Here is a 26,169-nt window from a genome sequence, read left to right as displayed (position 1 = left end):
TATAGCAAATAAGTTATGTAAAGCACTCATGTCCTTTTTAAGCTATTAATATTTGTTATGGTCGGTTGGATTTTTTTTTTAATGATCGAGTTGATAAGTCCTTTGCCTGATTTGAAGATAGGTCGGTTAAATTTAATTGATAGTTCGCGACCATTCTGATACCATATTAAAAATTCATGAAACTTTATTCTAATATTAATAGTGATAAAAACAAAAGCGTGCGAGACTTATATAATGACGTCAATTATCCACTTACTATACTACGACTAGTAGTATTACTTTTTTTAACTTACTATATTACTTTTTTTTTAGAAAAAGCGAGCAAAGCCCGAGAAAAAAGATAACGAATATAAGAAACACCTAACTTATTATGTAAAAGCCAAATAAGCTATGTGGGTGGATTCTCCGGCATACGAATACCGTTGTGTACCAAATAAGCATAATGTGATAAGTAATTAGCAGCAAAGTTCCCTTCATTATGCACATGTCGCCGCATGACCAAGTTAAAATCTTGAAGCATTTTAAATGAGCTAATTTATTGAACTTGTTTACTACCCCGTACATTTAAAAATATATCCAAAATTTTATTTTGTCAAATCGAGTTAGCATAGTACATAACTCAATATACTCCCCTCTCAATAAAGAAAATAGCCACAAAGGAATCTCATACGTGTAATTTATAAAAATACACATTAAACTCAGATTTTGCACTCGATACAAATAAAATACTAGTACTATAGTAGTGTGTCGTGAGAGAGAGAGAGATTTCAACCGACCATCCAAGTACTCACAGCATTCAACATTATATGAAGATCATTATTGATACATATCTGAAATACAAATGCGAAGCTACATTTTATTGTGTCGTGAACAAGAAATATATAAACAATAACAGATTAAATATCGCGAAATATTCAAATCCGCAGCGAAAACATACTTGAGAGATTCGAAAGACTTCTACAAACAAATAAGTCTAAGCCTGCAAGAAGCTTGCATATTTGGCACCGAGGAATAGCCTCTGGATGCAGAGCAGGGCATTTTTGGTGACTTCTGTGTTTCCATGGTTCATCAGTTTCATCACGCGCTCTTTCGCCTTGAGGTCGTTGACAATGACTCTCCCAGCCGGATGGCACTGAATGAACTGTGAGAGATCATAGCAGGCGACAGCAAGAGTCCTAGGATCGTTGGATGTGTCCAGAATTGTTATCAGGACCCTTAGCACCTGTCAGGGTGTATGAAGTATATCAGCTTTTCGTGGTTAGAGATATTTAAGCTCAAATTAATGCCTGCCATTGCAAAAGGTGAATAACAGAGGACAAGAAGTCCAGGAAGCGACTAGTGACAGCTCAAATTAATGCCTGCCGTTGCAAAAGGTGAATAACAGAGGACAAGAAGTCCAGGAAGCGACTAGTGACAGAGCATTCGAACCTGGAAATCATGTTCTTCGAAGCTAGTGATGTTCTCCCTCCAGAAAATAGGATCTTTATGCATGGGAGACCAATCAAGATGTCCAAGGAGGACTTCCTGCTTATACTTCTCAAACGAGCTTAGCTTCTTAATGTTATCTTTCAAACCTTGTTCCAGTTGGTTCAGAGCTTCGATCAGATCCTGCAGAAAAAGTGAGAAGCAGAAAGTGAAACCCCACTCGTCTAAGCAGAAAGTGCGAAGGAAAATCAAATATCCTTAACAGAGAACCAGTATCCCTCACCTCATCATTCCATGCTTGGCCTTTCAAATTCTGAACAACCTGTGGTAATTCGAGGTCTACCATTTGAGCACCAAAAGTCCCTTTGTTCAACAAATTTCTGAGGGTCAAGACAACTACCCTGACAACCTACCATAAGTCGATAGAGTTATGCCCAGAGGGAAAGACAGAAAAATATATAAGGGAGAGGTGAAATATTCAAATCAATTGTCAACGTGGAGGCCGATGGTTGATGTAATGACATAGAAAGAGATATGAAGAGTTCATATGCTAGTCACAAATTTTCTTGGGGGGAAGAGGACAAAACTGATTTCACCTTTTCTTTTGTGGACCCCTTGACAACTTCAATCAACCGTGGCAAGGACCTAGAAGTAGCCAGGTACTCGATTGCAGGTTCATAGTAAGATAGGACCCAGACACAAAAGCATGTTTCATAGAGAAGCTGTTTCAAATCCAATTATGAGAAATGATGCATCACAAAAATTGGAAACTCTACTTATGTACGTTAAAATCTAAAGCCTAACAACCAACTCAGGACTCTGAAAAGGCAAGGTTTGGAGTATATCAGTTTTACTTGTATGGATTGCTGGTTGGAAACTGGAGTAATCAGAGGAATGAGCAACTTCACTCCATCTTCTTGAACAAATAAAGATCGTGCAGAAGATTCTTTCAGTAGAGCTGAAAGTGAATTAATAGCTGTGGGAACGCTACGGGTAGGATGAGATGGCTTCTTCAGCTGTAAATGCAGAAAGACAAGGATTGCTGAGAGCCTGAGAGAAACATTATATCGGGTGAAATATCTCATTTTAGGTTATCCTTTAAAAGATTCAAAAATAGATGCCCCGGTAGTAGCCTAGACCATAACGAAGTTGCCTTTTAGAATGTCAGTTCATCTTAAAAAATGAAAGGCTACTTACTCCACTAGCAGATTATATCACTAAAAGATGATCAGCACTACTCAATACCAGAAGTTACCTTTTATATCAGACCATGTAGTGTAATCAAGCAGATCACTTTTGAAAAGTAAAAAATATACAGAGTTCCATGTTCTCACCAGAAGTGTAACTACCTCCACCTTAATATAAAGCAGATTGGCTTCATGATGACTGTGTGTATATATCACTTATTATCATGCAAAACGTCCAAAAGCAGATATGTTAAAGTATCCACTCAAGTTCAAATTGTACCACAGCTTGTTCAGTCAACGTATTAAATTTATATGAGTAAATATATGAATTATTCTCCATTGCTAAAGCTTCTTTTGACATGATGGAAAAGGAATATATTAGTATAAGAAGTCCCATCCAACATGTTTAGTACCTCTGTCATTCGCATACTAAAACTAATAAATAAAGATTTGAGAGCATCCAACATGTTTAGTACCTGAGTCGAAAGCCACTCAATCAGCCCCTTAAAAACTTCATCTGTAGTAGTAATTCCCTTCTTTGAATTTGAAGCGCCATTAGAGGTGGCAGTCTCATGCGCTGTTGGCCTTTCACTGGAAGTAATAAAATATAAAAGGTTAAGCATGAGAATGACCAAAATAGTTTGCATGCGAAGTTAGGTATGTTTGTCGATTCATACCCTACTATAATAGAAAGTATCTTACAACTCTTCTCTTGTATAAACCAGTTACCTTTCCAGAGTAATCTGCAAAAGAAATGAGTGCTTGTCATCCATTATACAATGGCATAAAGAACCTCTTTACACATGACAATGTTGTTTCATTAGTGTCAACAATCCAGCTCATTTACATGCAAGTGAAAACACTTTGACATATGAACTAAAAATAACAGCAGTTGTTAGAGCAAAGGTAAAAGACGAGGATCCATAGCAGCACTTAAATCAACATGTTACTGGTTCTATCTTAGTTGACATTCTCATGACTATCGATGCAAAAGTAGCAGGATCAGAATCCTTGCCTCAGGAAAGGCTCATAAATATCGTCATTGGAGAGCAACTCATCGTGAAACAGTCTAGCTCTTTTGGAGTTTGCTGCCATGGAATAGGAAAGAAAAACTCAGCCAGTTGATATTGCAAAATTCAATTGATAATCATGTATAGTAGTTTGTCCCTCACCTGAAAGCATTTCATCAATAAGAGCCAACACATATTCCACGGTTTCTTCCTTGAATATGTCACGTAATATGCTCACAAAGACCCGAACATAAGACTGGCCATCCTGCAACAATTTTCCCAAACGTCAAAGTACTGTTCACAGACGATTATGTATTGCAGAGATTTACAAACATATTAACTGATCCTCCTTCCTTCTCGAGTGTTCATTTGAACTTTCAATAAGTCATAGGCATAACTACCAGAGCTAATACAGAGCCAATCATGGAAATCACATGCCAGAACATAAAATAAACTCCTATCAAAGTTTACTCAAGATTCATAACAACAAAAGCAACTGTGGAATAGCTTAATTTTTCCTTTGTTAGCTTCATTAGAAAAAAAAACACATCATGCCTCGGCTCAACAACCCCCTTCCCCCATGAAATCTGTTCGCGTGTTCGAATTCCTCAACCGACGACTTATTAGCAAACAATTCATTCCAAACGCATGCTAACGAACAAATAAATCACAAAACAACTTGCAAATCATTCCACCACACAACTTCGGAAACAAATATCTACACAATTAGGCACTAAGATGATTACATCCTCAAGCAATTGAGCCTTGTACGCCTCCGGCTTCTTATCATACCGCCGCAGCAGCTGCAGACCGGTCCCCGTGATCAGCTTAGTCGTCATGTACGTCTCCCACGGAATATCCCTCCGCAATACCTTCACACAAAATCAATAGCATCACCAACGCAACAAATCACGCACGCCTCCCATAAAATGTTGGCATTTCCCACCATTTTGGAAATCAATCAGCCAATTTGGAGCCCTTAAAATATTAAATTGAGCATATGCACACATGCGAAGTGTGTAAACAGGCGGCGGCGTACCTCTTCGGAGGAGAGCTCCCCGCGGTCCGATGGCATTCTTGGAGATTGTGCGAAACAGATCGGAATCTGGAGAGAGAAAGTTCGCCGGTGTAGAGAGAGAGGGTGTGCAGCAGAAACCAATCAAACACAAAATGGTAGTTATGTGATTTTTGATTAATAAATTGTTTATTCATTTATATATTTCGTAAATATTTTTAAATTCTGGAAATTATTGCGGGTCGGGCCAAACGGGTAATGGAACCGGGTCGAAGTCCAATTAAAGCATTACTGGGTTTTTGGCCCAATTTAGCTGTGACATTCACTCATTTATGAATTATCAATCAACTTGGGCTTGTAATTGGATCAAGTTTTACATCAAATTATTACTCCCTCCGTCCCAGATAATTTGACCCAATATTCCATTTCGGACCGTCCCACATATTTTATCCCACTTCACTTTTACCATTTTTGGTAGTGGACCTCATATTCCACTAACTCATTCCTAGTAACATTTTATTATAAAACTAATACTTTAAAAATATGACCCATGTCCCACCAACTTTTTCAACTCACTTTTTATTAAATTTCTTAAAACCCGTGTCGGGTTAAAGTGTCTCAAATTATCTGGGACGGAAGGAGTAATTACTAGGACTGGCATAAAAAATATCAATGATTTAAGATTGACGTTTATGCATGAAAATGTGTATTCTAAATTTTTTTAAATCTTACCATATAAATTGTCATATGTATCATTCTTTTATATACTTATATAATAGATTTAGTCACGCAAATCGACAGTAGGTGGTCTTAAATAATAGAATTAAGTACAAGGTGATTCATTTACAACTCAAAATCACTTTTGATTTCATTTATTGTAATACCTCCGTTCATCAAAATTTGTCTCATTTTTTCATTTCCATTTGTCCCCTAAAATTTGTTTTATTTCACTTTTACTATTTTTGATAGTGAATTCCATATTTCACTAACTCATTCTTACTCACATTTTATTATAAAACTAATATATAAAAGTAGGACCCACAATCCACTAACTTTTTCAACTCACTTTCTATTATACTCCCTCCGTCCGCCATTAGGAGTCTCATTCATGGGCGGCACGAGTTTTAAGAAATGTTAAGAAAAGTGGGTGGAAAAAAGTTAGTGGAAAAGGGGTCCCACTTGTATATATTAGTTTTAAATGATATGTGAGTGTAATGAGTTAGTGGAAGGTGAGACCTTATTACCATTTATGTTAAAAGTGAATCGGGACTCCTATTCGCGGACGGACTAAAATCGAAAAACGGGACTCTTATTCGCGGATAGAGGAAGTATTTCTTAAAACTCGTGTCGGATCAAAGTGAGACAAATTTTGGTGGACGGAGGTAGTATAAATTTATAGCCCATTATCAGATTTTCTTGATTACATTTTGACCCAAAAGGTAAGAGACAACAATCAAACAAGTAGAGGAGACGTGGGAAATCAAGTCACTATACAAAGTTTACAAACAATGAATAAAATAGAATATAAAATAAAGTGAATATAAAACAATTGTGTGCCGGCCATTATTTATATACTGCAGGCCAAGCACTAACCAGTATTCTTCTGCAGATTTCGAAAAATAACAAGTTTAGATAGTACTTAGTAGTAGTATTATGTTTAGAGAAATGAATTTATTTTAGTCTATTGGACTCAAAACGACGTCGTTTTATTCACGTTACCAAAATTTTACACGTGCCAACTCAGAAAAAAAAATTGCCTTGGGACAGCTTTATTTTTTTTTTTACTGATTTGTTATTCAAATTTCGAAAGGTGCAGGACAGGCCATAATATGACCGAACTTCGTGATTTCACCGCGTATTTCATTTGATGAGCATGTACTAAAAAAATCTCTTGTAGGCCCTGCCGGAAGGATGCCTCACTTGCAGAAAAGTTTCAAAAAAACTCGTACGAAAAAAAGAAACAAATTTAATGCAATGAAATAAATTGACTGGGTGTCATCTACTGGATTTTCTTGTTTACAAGGCAGGCGGAACAAACGAGTTTACACATAGACCAATAAAACAAACTGCCTTTCCAAACATCCTTGCATTTCATTACAAACAGTTTTTGATTGTTGGTAGTCTGTAGACTATGTAGTTTGCAAGATTTGGTAGCAGTGTTTTGTGTGTTATTTATCGCAGATTTCGGTTGAAACTGGTGTTTTTAGAAGGGAAGGGGAAGGGAAGCTGCCATGGCGGCCGCGGCACGGCTGCTCTTCTTCTGTCTGCTGTTTTTCTCTATGTATGTTGGAGTTATATACGCTGCGACTAATGCAAAGGATGGTAAGAGTTTGTGTGTATGTGTGTGTGTGAGGGATCTCCTTAAAGCAACATTAAGTTTGTGTATGTGTAAAGGATTTCATTCCAAATAACATCAAGTATGTGTGTGAGTGTTTGTGTAAGAGATATCCTTAAAACAACATTAACTTTGTGTGTGTGTGTGTGTGTGTGTGTATGTTTGTAAAGGTTCTCATTCCAATCAACATAGTAAGTGTTGTGTGTGTGTGTGTGTGTGTGTTTGTAAGAGATTGTGTGATGTGTGTGCCAAATTTGTGTTTCAATTTTCACAAAGAAGTCTTGAATCATAATTTTGTTGCTAGACTAATTCATGACAGTATCTGATTCATCATTCAAATAGACAATATAATCCTAGTTTTCATCATGTCCAAAAACGAAAGGATCATAGCCAAAATGCGTGTTTCTTGATGCAGCTGCTGCTCTAAGATCACTAAAAGACGAGTGGACCAACACTCCGCCAAGCTGGGACAGCTCGGGTGATCCGTGCACGTCCTGGGACGGCATTGTCTGCGACAACTCATCAAGGGTCACTTCACTGTGAGTCTCTGATCCCAAAATGTGTCAAGATTTGCTCACACTGTCGCATAACTTGCGTACAAAATCTTCGTCTCGTTCATACGTGTTTTTCATGCAGAGAACTTTCGTCAATGGGACTAACAGGAAAAATGAGTGGTGACATAGGACAGCTAAGTGAGCTGCTTTCACTGTGAGTTCCTTTTCTTACATCTGCTAAAAATGTCATAAATCTGTCTCGGCTTAACTATTCGGTGCTGTTTCTCACAGGGATCTGTCGAACAACCTTGGCCTAACCGGCACCATCTCCCCACAGCTCGGAAATCTGAAGAAGTTGGCTATTTTGTAAGACAAAAAACACACAAATCTTGATTCTTGATTTGATCAGTTCTTCAAATATATGCATATCTCTGCAGGATGCTTTCAGGATGCAGCTTCGTGGGCAGCATCCCGAGCGAACTAGGAAGTCTTTCCGAGCTAACTTTTCTGTAAGAAATCAAGATTCTGTTCAAGTAGTAGTTGTTTTCACATGCATCAAATACAATGTCTGATTTTCTTTCTTTCATTGGAAGTGCACTGAATTTCAACAACTTGAACGGAGACATACCGCCTTCTCTAGGCCAACTCACGAAGCTAACTTGGCTCGATCTGTCAGACAATCGTCTCACAGGACAGATCCCATTCGCAACAAGCATTAGTCCAGCCCCAGGCCTCAATCAGCTCAAAAACGCGAGGCACTTGTGAGTTCTAGAATCTTCCAAAATCCAAACTAGCTGCATTTTTACTTCATTCTTTCGTCTCAAGCTTATGATGCCATTACATCTGCTGCAGCCATTTCAGCAACAACCAGCTTTCTGGTTCGATCCCAGAGCAGCTCTTCGGTCCAGACATGTCGTTGATCCACTTGTAAGTAATGAACTCATGTCCTAAACTTTACATCTTTTTTCTTGATTTTTTGTTGGTTTCAAAATTTGGCAGACTATTGGATGGGAATCAACTTTCAGGAACGATTCCGACTTCATTAGCAAGTGTTCAGACACTCGAAGTTCTGTGAGTAGAAACACCGTCTTCTGATCACATCATTTCTTGCATCAGTTTCAACTTTTCTTGCACAAACCACTTGACTACGATGTTTCTTGAACTTGTTCAGACGTCTTGATCGCAATCGCCTCACTAAATCTGTCCCGAGCCTCAACAACCTCACTAATCTCATTAACATGTGAGCAATTCTCTCTCCCAAAATTCACATTCAATTTTTTCTGACATTGATCATCATACAACTAAATATGCAGGCATTTGGCAAACAATCAATTGTCTGGTTTATTACCAAATCTAACTGGAATGAACTCCCTCACTTATCTGTAAGAATCGCACTCGCGTTATCCTATGATCTCTCGAAGAAATTCCCATAACTTGTGGTTTTCTCAGGGACTTGAGCAACAATACTTTTGATCTAACTGGATCTTCAGCATGGTTCTCCACTTTGCAGTCAGTAGCTACTTTGTGAGTATTTTCAATTTTTTCATACAAAAACATAAGCATTTAATAAAATCAATATGAAATCTGAATTAATAAAAATGGTTTGATTTCATAGAGTGATTGAACAAGGATCCTTCAATGGAGCAGTGCCACAAGAAATCTTCAGCCTACCTCAAATTCAGCAAGTGTAAGTCCAAAAACAGATTTTCTTGAAAAACAATGAAACAAAAAAAAAATGATTTCAGCAAACATTTCTAATCAACAGGTTCATGAAGAACAATGCATTCATAGAACTAAACCTCAGCACCAACATAGGCGACAAGCTTCAGCTCGTTGATCTCCAAAACAACGGCATAGTTCAGCTAGAACTCGGGACTGAATTCACCAAAACACTTATGTAAGGCCACACACCTCTTGATGCTTATTTCATCTTAACGTCGCTCATTGCAACCGTTTTTTTCTCCTGAAAAACAGGCTGTTTGGGAACCCCGTCTGCGCCAACACTCCCAACCAAATCTACTGTCAACTCCAACAAGAGGCGAAACCATACTCGACCAGCCTCACACTCTGTGGCACGGCAAAATGCAACTCAGATCACCTCAAACCCAACCCTGAAAGCTGCACCTGTTCGTATCCATATGCAGGGATCCTGTACTTCGTAGCGCCCTCTTCCATAGACTTATCAAACGCCACACTGTTCCGATCCTTGGAAACGAGCCTCACAGTGCGCCTAGGCCTATCAGTCTCTTTGCAGAACCTCTCTTTGAACAATGAGAATAATCTTCAGATGCAGCTTGAGATATTCCCTAGTGACGAAAAGTACTTCAGCAGATCGGAGATCAGGACAGTCGCGTCTGCTCTGGGCAGACGAACATACAAGGCGCCGCCTGAGCTGGGACTGTACTACTTCAGACCATCTGAATACATCTTTGATGGTAAAATAAACAACGAAAATTAGTCTCGAGTTGAAAAAATGTCCAGTTATTAACAGAGTTTGTGGCTGCATTTCAGATGGGGGGAGGAGAGTTCTCACCACCGGCTCCATAGCCGGGATAGTGGCAGGAAGCGCGGTTCTGGTCCTCTTGCTCGCTGCATTGGCTGTGTACGCAGTTCGCCAGAAAAGGCGAGCCGAGCAGGCCATGTCTATGTCCAATCCATTTGGTAAATAAATTTGCACAATATGCATTTTCACATTTCCTATGCTCCATTTTTCTCAAACTCATTGTGTGATATTCAGCCTCTTGGACAACCGGTGGGAGGGATACGGGAGGGGCGCCGCAACTGAAAGGAGCGCGGTGGTTCTCCTACGAAGAGGTCAAGAAGTGCACCAACAACTTCTCAGAGAGCAACCAGATAGGCTCTGGAGGCTATGGCAAGGTAAACTCATCATGTCAAATCATCTGCACTTTTGAAGTTTGGCCCGGCCCGGCCCGGCCCAATGACTCATTAAGGGCTAGGCTGAACTTATTTGGCCTTAAAACATTCTTGAATATTCTCTACAGGTGTACAAAGGAGTTCTGAGTGATGGAGTGGTAGTTGCAGTGAAGAGATCCGAGCGAGGATCCATGCAAGGGGGGACAGAATTCAAGACAGAAATCGAGCTGCTGTCGCGAGTTCATCACAAGAACCTCGTTGGCCTTGTCGGATTCTGCTTCGATCAAGGAGAGCAGATGCTGGTATATGAGTTCATGGCTAATGGAACTCTCCGTGAAAGTTTATCAGGTAGCAAAATGCAAGATATATCACAGATTTTTTTCTTTACCTTGGATAAAATGCACAGAGGCACGGGAATATAGTTCGAGGGGGCTCGAGCACCCCCTATTACCCGCCAAATATATGAACATTTACTACAATACCAAATTTATACAATCATCAGTCTTGTAGTATTTAGTACTATGACACGATTTTATATAGTAATACACGTGATTTAACACGAAAATATGCTATAACGTGCAGGAAAGAGCGGGATCCAATTAGACTGGATGAGGAGAATAAGGGTTGCATTGGGTTCAGCTAGAGGATTGGCTTACTTGCATGAACTGGCGCATCCTCCAATCATTCATCGCGATGTGAAGTCGACAAACATCTTGCTAGACGATAATCTGACAGCTAAGGTTGCCGATTTCGGACTGTCTAAACTGGTTTGTGACGTTTCAAAAGGCCATGTTTCTACTCAAGTGAAAGGCACTCTGGTGAGTACAAAATAAGACATTTATTTACTTTTTGCATATTAAGATCAGTTTTTTTTTTCTTTATTTGAAAGTACCCATAGACTGAGTCTTCTCAATGCAAAAGGAGAAGTTTTCATATTAACATTATTCCTTTGTAGGGATACTTGGACCCCGAATACTACATGACCCAACAGCTAACCGAGAAGAGCGACGTCTACAGCCTTGGAGTTGTGATGCTCGAGCTCATAACCGGGCGTCAGCCGATAGAGAAGGGCAAGTACATCGTTCGCGAGGTGAGGATCGCCATGGACAAGAACGACGAGGCCCACTACGGACTGAGCGATAAAATCGACCCAGCAATAAAGAACAGCCAAGATCAACTCATTGGGTTCCATAGGTTCCTCGAGCTGGCAATGCAATGCGTGGAGGAAGCTGCTGCGGATCGTCCCTCGACGAGCGAGATCGTGAAGACCCTCGAAGCTCTGCTGCAGGCCGAAGGCGTGAACACGAGCTCGACATCCGGGTCTTCCTCGACCTCCTCGTCGCTCACGGAGTTCGGACACGGCAACGGCGTACGCCAACATCCATACGATGACTCTCTGGCGATGAAGGATGGGGTGGAGAGTGAATCCTTTGGGTTTGATAATAGGTATGCACTTGTTTCAGTAGTTGAGCCAAAGTAAAATGTTAATTTTTTGTCTGCTTTAATGGAACTGAAAATAGATATGTTGTACTATAAATTTCATTTATCTTGTGGTCTATTGATATACATATTTAAATACTGTGGAAAATCAGAATCCTAGGTTTAAGAATTCTGTAATCTTTTCTCTGATCAATAAAGCTTATTTTTTTCTTCTTCTGGTTGGGAGAGTAGAGCTGTAATGTGACCAACTCGGACCGCAACCTATTTTCGAACCGCTGGTTTCGGTTCCAAGAGAGGTGGAACCGTACCTAACCCGACAAAACAAAAAGTAATGACAGTTCCGGTTTCTGCTCAAAACCATTGATTTTCACAGTTTTTAACTGTTTTTTCCGATAATCTATATTTTCCCCGACTAACCACAGGTTACGGTTCCGAAAATTCTGAAAAGCATTAACATGAAGAATAGCAGATATAAAGAAATCTAGGATGTCACATATCCTTCTATTTATTAACTGCTAGTTACTTCTCAGAGACATACACCACAAATCATATACAAAAAAAAAAATTACAAAATGAATTGACGCATAGACAGAAATCATGCTTCAACTTTGTAACCTATAGAGACATCAGTTGTCTAAAACCATGCTAATGTTTATCGCGCAATCTTGAGCGTAACAGTTTCCTCTATATGGACGGAGAAGATATAAAAGAACCGCCTTCAAGTTTCGACATCAGCCTACTGTCACTAAAACTGTAGCAGTTCATTAAATCTGATAGAACCACAAGATTATTTGCTGATTACCAGAGATTTTGCTTTATGGTTTTCCATCTTCGGCATTTTCTTCGTCTTCGGATCGCTTGGCTAACTTGACAATATCTTCAACGAGAATTTTCCCATCTGTGTCAAGAACAGGAGCATAATTATCAAATCAAGCAGGAAAGATTGCCCCAAATTGACCTCGTGACATACCAAACAAAATGTGAGGGAAAAAATAGCACTAGGAGGATTAAACTCCGGATTTTATCTACTTCGGGAAAGATTCAAGAAAAAGGTCCCCAAAATGGGAAACTATTTTTATGTTTACAATTTTGGGAGAAACCCAAGAGCGCTGTGCGTTTCTCCCAAAATTGTAAACATTTGGGAACTTGTTTATTGGGTCTACTCCAAAGTGAAAAATACTATTAAAGTTCAAATGTATCAACATAATATGTCTGTTCCCAACAGAACTAGAAGCGGGATTTTTATTATTTCCGGAATAATACTATATCGACTGTAGTAGCTTTGAGCTATTATGCGCAGTCAATACAAGATCCTTACGTCTCCACAAAAGAATCAAGCATGTTCGGCAAATTTCAAAATATTATTTTCAAGGGGAGGAATAAGGTAGGGGCAGATTGGGGAAGATAAGTAACACAACTGACCTCGATCCTTCGACAATTTGCTGATAAATTCTTGAATTCCCTCCTTATCTAAGGTAGCTTTGAGGTATGTGGCAGCAGATGCAACCTCTTCTGGAGTCACTTTGCCATCATAATCCCTAGCCATAAAAGTTATTCATTAAAATAATATAAACAGCAAAAAATTAGCTTCACCAGATAGTATTATGTCAGAGAATGATTTTTCGCATATGGTTCATTCGAAGACAATACGAATAATAAAGCAAGATATTTATCAGAAGATATTTTGTACTTATTGTAACAGCGATATGAGGAAAAATGCTCTTATAATGATCCTCTGTAATTTAAACACTTAATCAACACAGAGCTTTCAATAAATACTTATATAGCTTCAGTATGAACACTATGGTAAAATACCTATCAAGCAACCGCCACCTATCGCCAATTTTGGCATCTACATCATCAATCTCCTTTTCAAGCTTTTGGAGCATAGCATCAACCTACACAGCACAAGGTACCAACAAATATGTGAGAAAACTTTTAGCTCCACACAAACACCCGGCTATCCTTAAGGGATGGAAAAATTGAATATAGTAATGCCGATGCACAGGTCCAATAACTATCAAAATCCACAAAAGTTATTCTTACCCTTTTTATGAGTGCTGAAGATACTTTATCGCCAACTTTTTTCTCAGCATCGTGATCAATTTCCTCTCTAGCTTCTATATATGCCTTTTTAGCTGCTGCTTCTCCATCAGTGCCCTCTTCCACAATGTGGTTGTACAGCTCTACCTGAAGATCACACATAAATGAGTGATAAACTGAAAGATTTGAGAATCAAAAATTAAAAAAATGGGTTTAACTTGACATAAACAAAAGAAAACGAGGATCAGGAAATGGAGATAATAAAGATGAAGATTAGAGTAGTAAAGAAGGAACATATGGAATTGAAGAGTGAATAATTATATTTGCAACCTCCTCCTGTAATAAAGAACTTCATATTAGAAACCAACAACCAATGAAGCACATTCTAGTGAAATAGTCTGCATGATTAAACTAAAAAAATGGTAAATACGAGGAATATGTATCATTAACATCAGATGTTAAGAAATGGGAGTAAAGCAACTTATTAGAAAAATTATCAGACAAATTATCAATATCTGTTTGCTATAGCTTACCACAACATGCCTACTAAAGGGTAGTTCCAAGGAAGTTAGGTGCGTCAGTGAAATATATGAAATATAGTAAATCTAAATCTACTATGTGATTGTAACAATAGATGTAATATTAACACAGTGAATAGATTTTCACAGATGGACTAATCATCATTATACGAGCAAAAGTTAGACCAGGGAAGTTATTCAGTCACATGCCAGCTGTACCAACCAGGCATTGACAACATGACACATTATTCTTCTTTAACTACAACTGAGAGCTGCAAAAGTAATAACTTGGATGCTACCTTGATTAATTCTTCTTGCATTTCCAAGAACTCTAACTTCCTCCTCCTTTCTGCGACAGAGTCTTCAGATGGCAAAGATGTTATACCGACAGTGTCCACCACCTCATCAGGCAGAGATGAGAGTGTGGCTTGGACAGCTTCCTCTGGCCTAACTTTACCGGAGACACTGAATGCTCTGTACCGGAGTGCCAAAAATATAAGAAAGTGTACCAGTGGTGGAATTTATAAGGCCATATAGGCAGTGGAAATTTAGGTTACCTAGACAGAATTAGTAAAGAAGATGGTACTGAATGATTGAGAGATAAGTCCAGCCAATCTTGAAGCTGCAAAGAAATAAAAAATAAAAATTAATAAATTCCAAGTTTCAGTCTGCAGGTCCAGGATACCTTTCATTGGGTTTTATCCTAATTAAATTAAATATAAAGGAGGAAAACTCATGCCAGCATGTGTAAAACATTATAATGAGCATGATTTCAAAGAAAAACTTAGGTTCCACACGATTAAAGATAAAGAGAGATTCCAAATAAAAAAAAGATAGAGCATGGTAGTTTTTGTGATTGTTTGGAAGAAACAATATAAAGTTCTACGGAACATATTTTATAGCAAGAGTTTAAAGAACAATAAGCAACTTGTTTTCTCATTTCTTCAACTGAGAGAAGTCCAAGCAATCCACGTTCTCGACATGCTTGGCGGAGCTCCTCCTCTGAAAGAGACTCTATGCCCTCAGCTTGGATCATTTTATCATCAGTCTTTATCCTGCAATGAGAAAACCATATAGCTTTGAAGTAAATAATCTATCAATAAACTTTATACTATTGTATCATGCTTTTTTATTAGAATCATGTAATTCCATCAGAAGCAAATAAGCTGCCCTACAATAAATTCCAAGATATTTTCTTAATAACTGTTTTACGGCTGACACTTAGAAGCAAGATTTATAAAATACTAAAATAGACAACCAAAACACAATAGTTTGAATTCCATGGTGTGTATACACTTGTGTTGAGTATTATAATCAATAAGCAACATTCACAAGGATAAAAGGAACTTTATACGTTATATTATATAAAATAAAATTCATGGAAGCTCATAAAATTAAACGAAGCCAATCCGAGATTATAGACAGACAATCTGATGCTGTTCTAGAATACTAGATCTGATATCTAAAAAAGGTGAAAGTAAAAATTGCTTCAAGCAGAAAAAAAATATGAATTAAAAACGCTAATGTACAATAAAAAAATTGAAGCTATAATAAAGTAACTTACTTCCGAAGCCTGTCCCGGAGCATATACCGTAGATATGCATCAGTACCATAAGTACTAATTCCCATATATTTGCACATAGTCATTAGCCGTGGCCTGCATCCATGAGGATCAGAAGAAACTTTATCAGCAAAGCATTGTGCACACCAAATAATGCCTCAGGTTACAAGGAAGAGAAAAGCACCCTGAACCGTGCGAGTTAATCAGTAATTACCTGCTGATGTTATCCAGGGTAAACTCATCATTAAACAACTTGGCAAAACCCAAAATTTCTTCATTAGTAACAGGAGCCCCTTTCCTCACCTGACCAAAATAAATTGTGAGGATATTACACTTGATCATACATAGGTAAAAAAACAAGTTAAAAGAAAGCTACCCTATAATAAGCAGTTGTTTTTCCTTGTTTGGGAAGACTTTTTAATATTCCAGTTTAAGAATAAAATGCATATTGGCTTCTTACCTTGCTCATAAAATCATCAAGATCCTCCGCTGTTTTCTTTACATCTCCACTTCTTGAGCTCTGAACTTCCTTTGCCATTTCTTTAACAGTCTCTTGAAGAAACTTTGCATATTCTATCCTTGCATTGAGCCTCTTTTTAAGGGCCTCCTGTCATGTGAAGATTTCAATGATACACACATGTAAGTTTGGAAGTGCATTAATTTATTCTGAAGGCAGAATAAATTAACGCAACCCTGAACCCAAAGTAATTCTAACTTCAAAATTTAGAAAGTAGATACACTACAGTCTGAAGGCAGAATAAATTAATGCACGCCTGAACCTAGAGTAAATCCCGACAAAAAGAGAGGGTATAAGCAGACAAATTTAAGTAATTCCTAGAACCAATAAGATTTCCCGTAAAGTTCCATAGGCTGGTTAAGATCATTAGTCTATAAACTCTGTAAAGAAAACACGCTATAGCATAAAATGAAGACTCAATAAAGCATTTTCACACCTCCTTGCTCGTTATAGGCATTACTACCATTGGAATCGAAAAATTGTGTAGCTCTCAGCCAACTTTGTATGGAACTATTTGATTTGACGTACCCCCACATATTTATGGATGCATCAAACAAAACAGAAAAAGCACATTCCCGTTTGGACATAGTTATAAGAAAATTGACAACTGAGAAGTTTGCATGGCTATCAATTTTCTTTGAAAAAAACAAGTGTACAGAAAACTTGGAGATTACCCTGTGAAAAATCCTTTTAGTACCAATTAAGTGTAAGCTAGGGACAGACTGACAAACAGCATCTTAAACCAATTGAAAGATACTAACTCACCAAAAAGTTAAATAATAAAGGAGGGAAAGGTTGATCAGTTCAACTAAACATAAAAGAGAATGTCAGACAGTGAAGAGCTATTCTACTTAGACAAATACTACTTTACCTGTTCTTTCATCTTGTCCTGGAAGGTTGATGGTAGCATGTTTGGAAACAGTTTCAGGAACACAGGCAGCAAGAACTCCATGAATGGAACTAGAATGAAGACAGCAAAAGGAACTAGCCTGAAAATGTCTGCAGTTGTTCGTGTGAGTTGTTGCCTCTCCCTCCTGGACAAACTCTTCCCACTGGCAAGTTTTAACAATAGCCTTAAGCTTATCCTAACATCAACCCATAGTAGCTTCGTTCCCAACCAGTAATGCTGCATTGTAGATTTAAACTCGTCCTTCCAATGCCGCAACTTATTTGCCCAGTCTTCCCTATATCAAGAGGAAATGTAAGAGACAATCACGATAAATTTTACTAGACAACAAGAAAAAAAATCTAAATTACCGGCTCATTGAAGCAATAGCTCGCAAAGCTGGACCAATTCCCAAAAGAATAGCCCGCATCTTTTTAAGTATAAATTTCACACCCTTTGAAGAATCTTTCAACTGCTTCGCTTTAGCTTTAGCTTTGGCTTTCACTGAGCTTAAACCTTCAACTGCCTGATCACATTCTTCTGGTGAAGGTTCTTTCTTCGGCTTAACAGATTCTTTTATATTATCAACACCGTCTAATTCAGGCTTACCAGCTGGAGCAGTTGAAAGATGACGTACGTACTCTATTGTCCACCTAAGTCCCAAAGGGTTAACTTCCCCAGGTACTGCAATCTCCCGGTGAAAACTTGGAACTTTGGAAAAATAATGGGCAGCACACTTTTTTGGCAGAGTTCGCTGTGCCATTCGTCTGGTTAGAAAATGAGAATCCTCTTTCTCACTGTTATCTGAATGAGAAAAAATCACAGGCCAGTTCCCACGCTGTGCATCAGGAGCGTCCAACAACCTCCCATGGTCATTACAGACGAACCTTTGAGCTAAATAATGTGGCCGCTTGACAGAATCAAGCAGACACTTTTTCTTTTGCAATATTGCTCTTGAAGCCATCATGCACAAAATGTTAATATTAACTACCAGTGCATATCCAAGCACATTCCAATAATTCTGTAACTGGAAGTTTCACGATCGTCAGTCTCAACTGCATATCATGGATAAAATCAGTAAAAACCACATTTATGTAATAAACAAGTCTCTTTAACACGAGCTGTTAAAGAGCGTCTATATAAAAGCATACACCCCTATCAATTCTCTCGTCATGCCCGCTAAACACAAATCAAATTCAATCTTATTACGACAAATTCAACATGCATTGGAGAAGACGTGTTCCAAGTTGTTAACACGACAAATATGCCTATAGCCGTGCTCTTCAATCTTCATATATAATACGATGTCTTTCACGAACTGTCCAACTTCTAAAATATGCAGTTGTTTACAAAATTTGACCAATTCAAGGATATACGTTTCAGTAAATTATACAGTCACCTGATTGCTTCATTCAGAGATAATAGTGTTTCAGTAACTCCAAAATTCCGTCTCAAATATGAACTCATGTCGAATAGAGAATTGATAACACAGTTGCGACCAATCAAGTAAAGATGATACATAAATCAGTATTTTCTAAATCAATTCCAATCGAATGTAGAGTTAAACTCCTAATCCTTCTTATTTTCCAGCTCCAGACAAAAAAAAGGCAACTAGTTCGCATTTGGAAAAAGCTCGTAAAACGACAAACAAACAATACAATACAATTCAATTTCCTTTCTACGCTATCGCCAATGCATACCATCACATATTTGCAACAATTCAAGCTCAGCGAAGATGAATAACGATGATCAATCCAACAAAATTGCCTCGCAGAATTCCAGAAAACGCGATTAACAAAATGAAAACATTTGCGCGACACTAGGACGCGAATAATCCGTCAGCAGTCTGAAAATAGAAATGGAAACTGAGAAAAATTCAACGATAAATCCCTACCTCGCAATGCACGCTGACGAGACAATCGACCGAGAGAGAGCGAACGAAAATCGACAGTCCTCTTCGATTCCCTCAACCTTTTCAATCAGAATTTCGGTAGAGATTAGGAGCGATGTAGAAGCTCGAATGAGCTCAGAGCATGACTGGGTATGGAGGTGTCAGCTGCGGCGGATCAGCGTACAACCAACAGAATGCGCGCTTCCGGTGTTGTACCTCTGCCACTCCTATTAGAAAAGTCAAATGTATTACTCCTGCAATACTACTTTATTAATTAAGTACATTTTGTTTTCGTTTTTAATCTAGAAAATTCTAACAAAATCATGAATTTTCATGTATGGGTTATAAATTATAGTAGTGTTAAAATAACAATGGTGATATTCAAATATTTTAAACTTATATCCATTGTAAAAATAGGATAGTGATAAAATGCAAACTTATATATTGTACAAACTTAAAACTCCTCAACACAGCTTCAATACAGTTTCAATGCAATATCAACACAGTGTAAAATTTCAAGATTTTAATGTCAACACTGTATCAACACAATATCAACACAGCATCAAACATTGACTACCGTTGAAATTCTGTTGATATTTTCTTGTTGATGTTTTTTTTGATCTGTTGACATTTTTCAATGGTCCAGATCATTAATTTTGAATTTGCACAATATTTAGAGTTTTCATTTGATCACATATCTGTAAAAATAACATCTAGATTTGTATTTCAAATCTAATTGACATTCACAATACTATCTAGATTTGTATTTCAAATCTAATTGACATTTACAATACTATCATTATTTTTACTATCTACTTCATTCTCTTTTTTTTTAATTATTTATTTTATTCTATCATTACTTATCTTCTTTATTTTCTCAACTCTTAATTTGCTAGATATAATTTTCTTAAATTTTGCACTAGAAAAAACAACACCTCATTTTTTAAATAAACTTTATTATCATGTTTTCTTTTTACCTATCATAAGTACTTATTAATTAATTACTCCATATGTTAAAATTTATGTACAAATAAGTTTCAGCAGCATCGAAAAAAGGTTCCAACGAACATTCCCCAAATAAAATCCATAGCATATAAAATGAACAAATATAAAAAATCATGAATAATTTTCAAATTGGGCCTCTTTAGGAAATAAAATTACTATCTCAAAGTTGGGCCTGGGCCGCTAGCTCCCCTTACACTTATAACGATATAAGGTTCGGTTTAATAGTCTGGTTAAGATTAATCATGTTACTTACTAATAAGAGAATAAATTATTAATCACTCCTTTCACGATAAATAGGCCAATGAATTTTATGGATGGATCACGTGTGTTTTAATAAATAATTGATGAAGTAAGAGAGAGAGAAAAAATGAATAAAATATAAAAGAAATGAAAAAGAGACAAACTTTTCATTTTTTGAAATAACTTTATTTTTATGAAAATTCCAAAATGAAAAATTTGAACTATTTTTTCATGGATAAGGAAAGTAATACTCTATAATATTCCCTCCTTAAACAAAAAATAGGACATATTTACCATTTTTGGCCGTCCACAAAAAATAGAACACATTTATTTATGGAAAGTTTTCAACAAATAATAACCCTATACATCATTTCACTAAGAGCATCCGCAACGGCGGACTTCCCGCCGGACGTCCGATCGGCGTGCCAGTCGTCCGCGTAGGACGTCCGCCATTATGCGCGGGAGCGAAGGACGTGACGTCCGCGGCTTTCCGGTGACGTCCGTCATTGCAAACTCTATATATACGGCTCGTTGCAAACTCTGTATATACGATTTTTTTAATCGTTTTTTGGTTTGAGATGTTTTTTTTTTTTTGAACCATGTACTTTTTTAGTTTAAATATGTATGCTTTTAAAAAAAAAAAAATCTTTGCATTTTCCCCGTATTCGTGTCGAAGTTTTAATTCCGTAACGTAAATTGCATATTTGTGAATTTTTTTTATTGTGGGAAGTCCGCGCGGGAAGTCCTCGGGGATGTCCGTCATTGTGCAGTAGGAAGTCCTTATGATGTGGCAGGAGGGTGAGAAGTCCTTATGACGTGGCAGGAGGTGTTTTTGGGAAGTTCGTAGGGAAGGGCAATGAGACATCCGCATCATTGCGGATGCTCTAACACTACTTCTCACTTATTTTTTTCTCAGTATCTCTTACTTTTTCCCCTTGTTTCTTATTTTACCAATTTTATATTAAAACATGTGCCATACACTAATTGCTCTATTTTTTGTGGACGGAGGAAGCATTGTATACGATAAATTATCTAGTTGTGTAAGTTGACATGGGCATGAGTTTGGCATGACAGATACAGATAAATAGTAAATCAGATAATTGAACTTTTAATTTCGAACATTGTTAATAAAGGAATATAAATTAATCCACCTATTAAAAATCGAATCCTAAGGCTTTTAGGAGTGTTAAATAAAACAAAATAACCCATCTAGTTGGTTGCCTAACTAACATATCGAGACATGGATATATAAGCATGAAATCTCAAACAACAGCAAAGTTCATTATATTTACGACAAATTTTAAATTCCTGGGAAAATTTGGAATTCGTTATCTTCAATAATCCAACAATAAAAACTCAAAATTCATTATCTTCAATCTAATAAACTGCAAAGTCTACAGTAAACATTAATGTTTTATAGTAACAAATAAATTTAAACGCGACACAATAAATACAAATCTCCTTACTTAAAACGAAAGTGATAAAACTTTAACACACTTCAACAACATAACTAAAAGTCTAGAACGCTTGTAAACTTACAAATAATGCAGCAACAAACATACTCAAACTCAAAATCCCTAATTTCGAGCTGCTAGAATTTTGAACCGTGTTCCTAGATCTCGTATCGGGCGTGCCCGTCACGCACCCTAACGGGTTGATACGTTGCCCACACCTCCCGGGCAACGTCTGAGCCTCAGTGACGTTGATGTATTGCTGAGCTAGATCGGCGCCCTTAACGCTTATCATAGCACATAGGCACTCCGGCATTGACTTAATAACGTTATCGAGATTTTGGCAACAACTATCCGACGGTCGGGTGTTTCCGTTGAGGTAGTTTAGGCACGGCTGAAGCTCGTTCATGCATTGTTGTTGCTGCACTTGTGCAAGATTTTGGGAGATGAAAAGAAAGAAGAAGATTGCAATCTTCATTGCATAGATTTGATGCTCCATGTTCCTTTTTTTTCTTTTTTTTTTTTGTTTTAGTTTGTATGATCTGAATAATATTGTTGCCTGATGTGTGCATATATATAACCCTATATAGTATATGATGTAGAATTAATAGGTGGGTTTGGTGATCCAACATGTAAATTTTATTTGTAGGTGACTTAGAAATGATATACTTCAATAAATGTTGCTCTAGTTGTATAGATTATTATGCTCAACGACATATAATAGGTTGAAATAGAGGCTGTTTGATTTTAATATAAAAATAAGATATAAAACTGAGCAAGGTCAAAAGGATATACTTCGAACTTTCTATATTTTCATAATATAAGTATACCTTTATTTTTTTTGTCATATCTTATTGTCAAACAAGATTTCATTGGAACACTTGTAACATAAAAAATAAGTAATTTAGATCCCAAGATTTAATTAAATTTTAGTTAGTTTCATAAATTTTGAAATTAAAATATTAAATCACGAAATTTCGAATTTTCACAATTGTGTCATCAATAATCAAACGACCTTCGTGATTATATATAAATAAATGAGTTGTTCTTTATAAAACATTCTAAAAAGAAATAGTCCCAAATAAACTTTGTGATTATAAACTATGAACAATGATGATAAAGGATTTAACAATTTCAACTGCACCAAATAAAACCAAAATTTCGTTGGATATATTTTAGGCATTGTGTAATCCGTTGCTAATTCCATCAAAAGGGTACATCGAGACAAAATCTTGCAAGAATATCACATCTAAAATTCAGTTTGCTACAAAAATCGCACCCGGAACACTTCACAAGAAAAACCTCCTGCGGCTGGTGTCCATCTCAGGCTGCCATTGGAATAAGGGAGAAAAAACGTAAGCACTTGTTTTCGAGATAGGGGTTGGGAGAGGGGGAGGCCGAGAAAAGCTTGTTGTAAAGTCAGTAAATGAATAGAAAGATCACCTTGTGTGTCCATTCATATTCACCTCCTTTTGTATCAAATGTTCCATGCTGAAGACTGATCAGCTTCAGCGTGAAGCGAGGGCCACATTCCTGCAATTTTAAGATATAAGGAACACGACATATTGGGAAGAACTCAATTTCCATGACCAAAAGCAAGAATGGGCAGATTAATCAGCCAATGAAATAATTTGGATACTAGCATGGAATCACATATGGTGTTATCGATATGTTGAGTGACGATGAATTTTATGAGGAGTGATGCTCGAGCGTGTAGGAAGGTAGGCCCCAAGGATCAGAATGACAAACCTGAAGCCTGGTAATTACTTTCTCCTGAGTTTTAGCCTCCTCTTTTTTCCCTTTACCTTTTGATTGAGGCTCTTTGCTTTCTTTTGTTTCGAATATGTAACTTTAACATGCAACAATATGGAAAAAAGAAGATACTTAGGTCATCATTATATGGTAGAACACAGAGTAGTATCATACATGCACAAGTATATACCGGTGATGGCGGAAGAATATGAAATCACGCTGATTGTGAAATGTAACAACTCTTCGACCACGGAAATTAGGGTCTTGTGGGAATAGTGACTGTATTAACCTGAAACAGATAGACAATGACAAATTCTGTAATTCAATTCTAAACAGATACACCTGGACACCGAGTGAAATAGGAGAAACACACGATCACACAGCAATTTTTATTATTTGCAAAGACATGCATCCAGATTCAGATACATAAGATACACTTCAGGTTAAATGTGGATAACTACCGCAAAATATGTTGCAAACAGAATAAGAAGCTAGGCATTGAAATATTCAAAAATTACCGAGAGCATTTTTGTATATTTTTAATAAAATCACACTAAAATTACCTGCCTATACGATGTCCCAGGCGTGTTGTGAAATTATTGAAAACAAGCTCAGGCTGGTGGTTGGTAGGATTTCCATGATTCTGTGAAAATACGAGAAATACAACGTTAGGTCCAAATCTAGATATATCAAGGCAATGTAGTGATATATGAGGTAATTCATTGAGAAATGTAGTCAGACGACGGGGAAGTAGTCATCCTAGTATCCTACCTTAATGTCCTTCCGCAAAACAAGTCTCGAAAGTTTGAAGTGAGCAGTGGGGCCGCTTGGTAATCCAATAACTAGTAAAGCATCTGCAGTAGCTTATAAGAATTAAAAGACAAAATCGACTTTCCAAAATGCATAATAGAAGAGATTCAGATTCACTGATTCATTCAACTTCAACCTATTTTATCCTTGGAGATTGGAACATAATCAATTTCTATTTTCTAGCATAGTGCCTGGATATACAAGTCCTTTGCTAGTAAAGTTCAGTGCAAAGATTAACCTGGTTCCCGGCGGTTGGTATGAACAACTATGATTGAGGTGAAGTCTTTATTATTCGCATACTCAACAATCTGAATTATGATAGAACGAAAAGTCGAATAAGTATGAAATGTTGGAAACCTAGGATCTCATTTTGACTAGGAAAAACGAAACGATAATAGATGGCAACATGAATACCTTTTTGAGGTCATATGTTCCTCTCTTGTGATAATGAGCATTGGGAATGACAGAGATAAGCTCATCAATAAATGCAGGCCCTCTCTGCAGTTCATAGCACAAACGACCATTAACAACGAAAAACACACAAGGCGAGTATCATATGCAAAAAAATCTGATGGTTTGAGAAAAGCTGCTACAGAAAACATACCGAGGAGTGGAAGCGAGAGGTTGTGATCAAGACCTTAGGCGTGCGTTCTTCTTTCAATATGCAGCTGAATTCATCAGCATCATTTCCAGCAAATAGCTCCTCGTCATCAGGCTTACAAACAGTCTCATCAAGCTCACGGGTGTTTTCAATGGTGCGAGGGACTGGCCTTGCAGGAGGCTCCTCCCCCAGCTCCAATGCTTGCTTCTCTGCGGCTTCGCGAACCTTGGCCTTCTTCTTCTTTTCAAGCTTCTTCTGATGCTTCAACTTTGCATGAACTTCCGACCTCTTCTCTTTGTTTTTAATCGCTGACGGTAGCAAATCCTTCATCGTATCTTTTATATCTCCTTGAACACTCCTTTATATATGTCTGTAGCACTACCTAGTCAAGAACAACGATCATAAAACATCACATGCTTTCACCATATACCAAATGTGCCCAATACAAGCTTTAATTCGAAAAACGCAACGAGCTAAACGAACAAATGCACTGCCATTCTTCAATCAATTTGATAGCTAACTCAACTCTAACAATGAACCTAATTTCTTAGTCGATACCTAATTACTCCATTCAATGAATCGCCCATTCAAAAACAAAATAAAAATAATCATAATAAATCATGCCAAAAATCAGAATCAAAAAATAATTTGGGGAAGTATTTGATAACTCATAAAGCTAAGAACATAACATTTCAAAACTAGGCCTTTCACAATAATATCATAGGCATAAGCTCGAGGAACATAAGATATAAAGCGATTATAACACCAAAAACAAAATTGAATGCAGCTCGAGCTATAACTCAACTCAAACCTAAACTTCCTCAAACAAAAATTTTAAAAGACAATATTTCACAACCAAATTGGCTGCACAACGCGGCCAAAAAAATAATTCAAAATCATCGACAAACTAAATCCTAATTAGCAATTAAGGCATCAAAACTACATCATAACTCATCAATACTCCTCCAACCAGAAGAAATCAGCGAACTTACGTTCTACAAAATTGTCTGCAGCTCTCACTCCACGCTGTGGCTGCAAAATCTGCTCCTCCTTCAAGGCTGCAATGGGCGGCGGAAGAAATCGGCCGAGAAATTTTAATCACCCCGATAATTAA

At 37.3% G+C, this 26,169-nt stretch overlaps 5 protein-coding genes across 6 annotated transcripts; 1 reads left to right on the top strand and 4 right to left on the bottom strand.

Annotated features, from left to right (window-relative positions):
• Positions 1-765: 765 nt before the first annotated feature.
• Positions 766-4,799, bottom strand: LOC125208945 (V-type proton ATPase subunit H-like). The gene is made up of 11 exons (XM_048108478.1): positions 4,662-4,799; positions 4,369-4,494; positions 3,785-3,887; positions 3,628-3,700; positions 3,290-3,355; positions 3,089-3,203; positions 2,280-2,441; positions 2,022-2,147; positions 1,709-1,834; positions 1,429-1,608; positions 766-1,222 (listed from the first exon to the last, which is right to left on the bottom strand). The coding sequence occupies exons 1-11, from the start codon at positions 4,695-4,697 to the stop codon at positions 974-976; spliced, it is 1,362 nt and encodes a 453-aa protein (XP_047964435.1). The 5' UTR covers positions 4,698-4,799; the 3' UTR covers positions 766-973.
• Positions 4,800-6,868: 2,069 nt separating this feature from the next.
• Positions 6,869-11,940, top strand: LOC125215480 (leucine-rich repeat receptor protein kinase HPCA1-like). The gene is made up of 19 exons (XM_048116902.1): positions 6,869-6,959; positions 7,388-7,511; positions 7,609-7,680; positions 7,758-7,832; positions 7,904-7,975; positions 8,060-8,227; positions 8,319-8,393; positions 8,466-8,537; positions 8,638-8,706; positions 8,780-8,848; positions 8,916-8,990; positions 9,082-9,153; positions 9,232-9,363; positions 9,441-9,901; positions 9,978-10,127; positions 10,204-10,343; positions 10,469-10,688; positions 10,923-11,158; positions 11,296-11,940. The coding sequence occupies exons 1-19, from the start codon at positions 6,869-6,871 to the stop codon at positions 11,818-11,820; spliced, it is 2,898 nt and encodes a 965-aa protein (XP_047972859.1). The 3' UTR covers positions 11,821-11,940.
• Positions 11,941-12,252: 312 nt separating this feature from the next.
• LOC125214627 (mitochondrial proton/calcium exchanger protein-like) lies at positions 12,253-19,423 on the bottom strand. Its single transcript, XM_048115730.1, has 13 exons — positions 19,200-19,423; positions 17,677-18,360; positions 17,291-17,603; positions 16,363-16,509; positions 16,117-16,205; positions 15,906-15,998; positions 15,270-15,396; positions 14,899-14,963; positions 14,641-14,815; positions 13,827-13,970; positions 13,596-13,678; positions 13,203-13,318; positions 12,253-12,678 (listed from the first exon to the last, which is right to left on the bottom strand). The coding sequence occupies exons 2-13, from the start codon at positions 18,270-18,272 to the stop codon at positions 12,596-12,598; spliced, it is 2,031 nt and encodes a 676-aa protein (XP_047971687.1). The 5' UTR covers positions 18,273-18,360; positions 19,200-19,423; the 3' UTR covers positions 12,253-12,595.
• Positions 19,424-21,834: 2,411 nt separating this feature from the next.
• Positions 21,835-22,452, bottom strand: LOC125210072 (non-specific lipid transfer protein GPI-anchored 30-like). The gene has a single exon (XM_048109654.1). The coding sequence runs from the start codon at positions 22,389-22,391 to the stop codon at positions 21,960-21,962; it is 432 nt and encodes a 143-aa protein (XP_047965611.1). The 5' UTR covers positions 22,392-22,452; the 3' UTR covers positions 21,835-21,959.
• A 588-nt stretch (positions 22,453-23,040) lies between these two features.
• Positions 23,041-26,138, bottom strand: LOC125210715 (ribosome production factor 1-like). Of its 2 annotated transcripts, none has more exons than XM_048110295.1 (10): positions 26,048-26,138; positions 25,059-25,433; positions 24,869-24,952; positions 24,693-24,762; positions 24,416-24,498; positions 24,208-24,287; positions 23,835-23,933; positions 23,642-23,741; positions 23,336-23,425; positions 23,041-23,220 (listed from the first exon to the last, which is right to left on the bottom strand). In XM_048110295.1, the coding sequence occupies exons 2-10, from the start codon at positions 25,383-25,385 to the stop codon at positions 23,182-23,184; spliced, it is 972 nt and encodes a 323-aa protein (XP_047966252.1). In that variant the 5' UTR covers positions 25,386-25,433; positions 26,048-26,138; the 3' UTR covers positions 23,041-23,181. The 2 variants fall into 2 exon arrangements, with proteins under 2 accessions (XP_047966252.1, XP_047966253.1); XM_048110296.1 differs by having other exon boundaries at positions 25,059-25,437; positions 26,048-26,133.
• Between the last annotated feature and the right edge of the window lie 31 nt (positions 26,139-26,169).

This window comes from Salvia hispanica, chromosome 3 (genome assembly GCF_023119035.1).
Source record: "Salvia hispanica cultivar TCC Black 2014 chromosome 3, UniMelb_Shisp_WGS_1.0, whole genome shotgun sequence".
Taxonomy (NCBI): Eukaryota; Viridiplantae; Streptophyta; class Magnoliopsida; order Lamiales; family Lamiaceae; genus Salvia; species Salvia hispanica.
The sequence above is the reverse complement of the archived record's forward strand: the minus strand, read 5'-3'. Positions and strand labels throughout refer to the sequence as shown.

Excerpts from the sequence above, each read along its gene's own strand:
- LOC125208945 (XM_048108478.1), bottom strand. The coding sequence starts at position 4,697 with ATGCCATCGGACCGCGGGGAGCTCTCCTCCGAAGAG. Across the intron at positions 2,442-3,088 it reads TTGAGTGGCTTTCGACTCAG|CTGAAGAAGCCATCTCATCC; the intron begins GTACTAAACATG and ends CTGCATTTACAG. Across the intron at positions 1,223-1,428 it reads TCGAAGAACATGATTTCCAG|GTGCTAAGGGTCCTGATAAC; the intron begins GTTCGAATGCTC and ends ACACCCTGACAG.
- LOC125215480 (XM_048116902.1), top strand. The coding sequence starts at position 6,869 with ATGGCGGCCGCGGCACGGCTGCTCTTCTTCTGTCTGCTGTTTTTCTCT. Across the intron at positions 7,681-7,757 it reads CTAAGTGAGCTGCTTTCACT|GGATCTGTCGAACAACCTTG; the intron begins GTGAGTTCCTTT and ends TGTTTCTCACAG. Across the intron at positions 8,707-8,779 it reads CTCACTAATCTCATTAACAT|GCATTTGGCAAACAATCAAT; the intron begins GTGAGCAATTCT and ends CTAAATATGCAG.
- LOC125214627 (XM_048115730.1), bottom strand. The coding sequence starts at position 18,272 with ATGATGGCTTCAAGAGCAATATTGCAAAAGAAAAAGTGTCTGCTTGAT. Across the intron at positions 15,999-16,116 it reads ACCCTGGATAACATCAGCAG|GCCACGGCTAATGACTATGT; the intron begins GTAATTACTGAT and ends TCATGGATGCAG. Across the intron at positions 14,816-14,898 it reads TCTTTACTAATTCTGTCTAG|AGCATTCAGTGTCTCCGGTA; the intron begins GTAACCTAAATT and ends ACTCCGGTACAG.
- LOC125210072 (XM_048109654.1), bottom strand. The coding sequence starts at position 22,391 with ATGGAGCATCAAATCTATGCAATGAAGATTGCAATCTTCTTCTTTCTT.
- LOC125210715 (XM_048110295.1), bottom strand. The coding sequence starts at position 25,385 with ATGAAGGATTTGCTACCGTCAGCGATTAAAAACAAAGAGAAGAGGTCG. Across the intron at positions 24,288-24,415 it reads TTTTGCGGAAGGACATTAAG|AATCATGGAAATCCTACCAA; the intron begins GTAGGATACTAG and ends GTATTTTCACAG. Across the intron at positions 23,742-23,834 it reads ATATTCTTCCGCCATCACCG|TTACATATTCGAAACAAAAG; the intron begins GTATATACTTGT and ends TGCATGTTAAAG.